Source organism: Limulus polyphemus, unplaced genomic scaffold (assembly GCF_000517525.1).
Source record: "Limulus polyphemus unplaced genomic scaffold, Limulus_polyphemus-2.1.2 Scaffold5301, whole genome shotgun sequence".
Taxonomy (NCBI): domain Eukaryota; kingdom Metazoa; phylum Arthropoda; class Merostomata; order Xiphosura; family Limulidae; genus Limulus; species Limulus polyphemus.
In genome coordinates, this window is record NW_013670911.1 from 46,021 (window position 1) to 50,893 (window position 4,873).

Here is a 4,873-nt window from a genome sequence, read left to right on the forward strand (position 1 = left end):
TTTAACCAGAAGATTTTTTTGTTCCTCTGTCCTTTAACCAGAAGGTTTTTGTCCCTCTTTCTTTTAACCAGAAGGTTTTTGTCCCTCTTTCTTTTAACCAGAAGGTTTTTGTCCCTCTTTGTTTTAACCAGAAGGTTTTTGTTCCTCTTTCCTTTAACCAGAAGGTTGTGTATTAAAAAATTTCAACCCCTGTTCTTATATTTATAATAATAAAATCAGAATAGAATATCCACGAGTTAGTTTTCATATCCTGCATTTTCAGTTGATTAATAACAGGATTAGTTCCTTAAAGGTTTTTGGTCACATGTGGTAAGTTCAATTTTTGTTTTTTTAATTATGTACTTGTAAAAGTTGCCGTATTTGTAACATTCTTTAATAGCAAGTCTATACGACCATCTAAGAGAATGCTGGAATTCAAGAGAATGAACTAATAGTTATTAAAGTATGTGGAAAAAATACATTAAAAAAAAGTTTGTTTTTAACATTATGTTTAAAAATTCATTTTTGTAATTATATGCTTATTTTTTGGAAACTCTGAGAAAACTCAGATTGGATATGATACACTTTTGTAGACTCAAAAAATATATAAAAATAAATAATAGAATACATAGGTTTGATAATTGTTCTTAGTTCAAAAAGTATTGATGGAATTCACAAAAGTGTAATATTTAATGACTGGTTAGGTAGTTGAAAAGATGGGCAATGTTCTGAGAGGTTGAAATGCTCCTTCATAAATATTTCCTATCTGTATTTAGTAATGCTGAAAAAGGACCTAACCAAGTATGTTGAGGCCAACCTCCCATTGAAAGTCAAACTCCTGAAGACACCAGAGAGGGAAGGACTTATCAGAGCAAGAATGTACGGAGCTCATCAAGCAACAGGAGATGTAAGATTCTTCTAAAATGTTCACTTGAGAGTGTTAAACAGTATTTTCTTAGCCTTGTGTGTAGGGTTATGCATAAATACTTGTTTTATATTCTCAATTATTTTCATTAACTTTTACTTTTTATGTCTTTACATTTTCAATCTAGTTTAAAAGACATATTTCTGAATGGGCTGGTGGTGAATTACTGTAATTAGTTTTTCTTCATTCAGGTTCTGGTGTTTCTTGACAGTCACTGTGAGGTCAACAGGAACTGGTTAGAACCTCTTTTGGAGCGTGTATACAAAAATCGCACTACAGTGGTCTGTCCAGTAATTGATATTATTAATGCAGACACGTTTGAATACACTGCCTCGCCTGTTGTTCGTGGAGGCTTTAACTGGGGTCTGCATTTTAAATGGGACCCATTACCACATCATCAACTGAGGAATAAAGAAGATTTCATCAAGCCCATTGAGTAAGTTGTTCTTTTTGTTATACACATCATATGTTTATTCAGAATGATTTGACATTTTAGAATAAATTGCCTGTACTGCAGGTCCAAAGCCACTCCCCCCCCCCCCCACCCTTCTCATGGTTTATGGAGGCTCCAATGTACTTATCAAGCTCCTCCATTTTCCCCAATTACTTCTATGTCTACAATGAAAGAGGAGCTGCTAGGATATCTACCTGCAGTACTTGAGCATGTGTATCAAGTTTGGTCAAAATTTCAAACATTGTGCTCCCTGGGATCCTTAGAACACAAAATGTAAGGCCCAGAATCAGGTTTAGCTAACCTTCAAACGTACTCCTAGAAACCAACATGCCTGGGTTACTTTTTGGGCATGTACCTCCCCAGCCAGAGAGGCCACCTCATACCCATCTATATATTTGGGTCCTACTGTATCCAGAACTGTGTGGGGAGTTTATAGACAACATATAATACGTGCAGAGAAATCATTGTTTGAGATAGACAAGCAAGATTTGGAAATTGTTTTTTAACAAAAAAGACTATATTGTTGATTTGTGTGTGTGTGTGATTTTTACAGCTGTCAAATTAAAAACTATTGACCAACAAGTTATGTGTAACATAAGACTGTATAGACAATAGATGCATTGAAGACATCGGGGTACCTTGTGTTGACGTTGTTAACTTCTGAAGACTTTTGCATGGCAATCAACATAGTACCGTTTGTGTTCTAATACTTGTGGAAAAACCTACAAGGTCATTGTCCACCATGAACTTTGTGATAGTGGGTGCATTATAAGAGTGATGGTCAAATCCTTCGCTTTGATTAGATTAACCTACAAGTTGGTGGTGTTGACTAGTTGCTTTTCATCTAGTCTATCACTTCAAAATTAGGGATGGCTAGTGCAGATAGCCCTTGAGTAGCTTTTTTGGTGAAATTCAACAAACAACAACATGCATTTGTAGTAAAACTTTAAATAGGACACAGGTAAGATGATTAGTAGTAACCCGTACAATATAACTCAATAAAGTAAACACAGGTAATATGATTAGTAGTAGCCTGTACAATATAACTCAATAAAGTAAACACAGGTAAGATGATTAGTAGTAACTTGTACATATAACTTAATAAAGTAAACACAGGTAATATGATAGTAGTAACCTGTACAATATAACTAATAAAGTAAACACAGGTAATATGATTAGTAGTAACCTGTACAATATAACCTAATAAAGTAAACACAGGTAATATGATCAGTAGTAACCTGTACAATATAACCTAATAAAGTAAACACGGGTAATATGGTTAGTAGTAACCTGTACAATATAACTCAATAAAGTAAACACAGGTAATATGATTTTGATCCACATAAGATCAATCTTAATACTACCAAGAGTATGATGGTTTTAAAATATCAATGTATTTTTGGATTTCTTTAGCATGCATATTCACACTGTACATTAATTAAAAATTATGTAAAACGACAAAAAAATTATTTTATTTTCAATTATTAGATGCTTATGCAAAAGTTTGATGCATCACCAGATAACTCAAAATTATAATGGTTTTAACTAGCCTTGGAAAAATGATGGTGCTGACATATAATTGACCCATGATTTAATACTTGAAGAGAAAAACTCGTAGATAGCTGTCTTCAAAAGTTACTATCAATCTATCAAGAACCAATGCTATTTAATTGAGCTGGTGCCATAAAATGTGATTGAACATTGATATATAAATCTGTGTATCTGCTCTTGGAATTTCCAGCAAGTTTATAGGTGATGAACAGTAGAAGAGAGTAATATAATTTAATAACGTAACGTGAGCCCCCACATTGCCCAAGTGATTTACAACTAATAATAGCACGAATAGTAGTTAGACATGGTTCAAAGGGCAATAAAATAATAAAATTTAAGTATAAACAGATGTATACTGTTATGTGTTTAAAGCTGCTTAGGACAAACAAATGTAGTTTCATGTTACAATTTGAAGTCATTCTAGAAAGATAAAGAAAGGTTAATTAGATTTATTTAAATTTTTGTTTGGGTGGTTACGAGGTCAGTCAAATTGACCAACCTTGTATAGAGTTAGGTTAGAGAAAATAACAGATAAAATATAAAGTTTTACTGAAAACAAATGTTCGAAACGTATGTAGGAGGTTTTAGAGATTATGCAAATGAAATTTGAGATTTTTGGGACAACGAACAGTATTTTTTATCATAACATGAAAGTCACTTTGCACTCGGACTAGTAACGAAACGGACTCAATATGCTCACAAACAAATCTGTTTTAGTAAAAATACTTCATCAAAAAAATCTGATTTTTTGTGTTCAAAAGACTTGTAATGTTTCCCAAAATTCTACCAAATTTTGTGAAGTTACACATACTGTATTAAAAGTTATAACATAAATACTTAATGTGTGCAAATGTGTGTTCGGACTCAGTTTTTTTATACCGTGCCCATTGCTAAATGGTTAATTTGATCAAATGAAGAATGATATAAGTACTTTTGACTCAACACGTGGTTTCTTATAGCATAGTTTATGACTTGTGTAGATAATTATTGTTTTATGTTATTAGGTCCCCTACAATGGCTGGTGGCCTTTTTGCTATGGACAGGAAGTATTTTCATGACCTAGGAGAATATGATGGTGGAATGGACATTTGGGGTGGCGAAAATCTAGAAATTTCCTTTAGAGTAAGGTCTTTTTTTAAATAAAAAAGTGGTACAATTTTATCTTATGTTAGTTTATAATAATTTATGTTCTGATAAGTGTTTCTGTATGTGCGTAAGTTATAAAATGTGTTGTTAAAGGCTTCTGAACTGTACACAACAGTATGAACTTCACGTGTGTACCATTACTGTGTATATACACACACACACACACACACACACACATACATACTATTAATACACTCGTATATTGATGGGTATATCCACTTTACAGGTGTACTTTAACCATATATATACACATACATACATGTGTATATCCACTCTCGTACACACACATTATACATCGGTGCGTATATCCACACACACACATATGTATACATATAATATTTTTATATATATAGAATGTGTGTGTTTATGGATGTACACATTAATTTATATGTGTGTGAATACACACTAATGTACAATGTTTGTATGAGTATGAATAAACCCAGTAACATCTCATGTTGTTTGGTGTGCGTATTTTGAAGCATCAGAGTAAGACTCTTACTAACTTTACAAGCATGTTTTAAGTAATAGTGTTTCAGCTCCAAGTTGCTTAGTGTTTGCTGCTAGCAAGATCATCAGTCATCTTGTTTTGATTGGTAAGACGTCGGTTGACTTAACCCATTATCTTCATTAAAACTGTAGTATGTGATACGGTGTTACATATATGTAGTCAACCCTGTCTTATTACAGAAGTGTAACTGAAATACAATTGTTTTTCTTGTTCTTATTAGAACATCTATGTCAGCCAATTAACAAATAATTTTCTTTACTATAAGGGTTTCATTTTTTACCTTAAAGATTTGTAAACATTCACAGTTATG

The 4,873-nt window shown here is 32.6% G+C and overlaps 1 protein-coding gene across 2 annotated transcripts in view; it reads left to right on the forward strand.

The window, feature by feature from the left end:
* The window catches only part of LOC106472401 (polypeptide N-acetylgalactosaminyltransferase 11-like), a 20,588-nt gene that overhangs the window by 6,841 nt on the left and 8,874 nt on the right, over positions 1-4,873 (forward strand). For both annotated transcript variants that reach the window (XM_013933045.2, XM_022400979.1), the window contains 3 exons: positions 756-886; positions 1,096-1,340; positions 3,914-4,031. In XM_013933045.2, the coding sequence (XP_013788499.1) occupies positions 756-886; positions 1,096-1,340; positions 3,914-4,031 (494 nt within the window). The remainder of the gene's footprint in view (positions 1-755; positions 887-1,095; positions 1,341-3,913; positions 4,032-4,873) is intronic.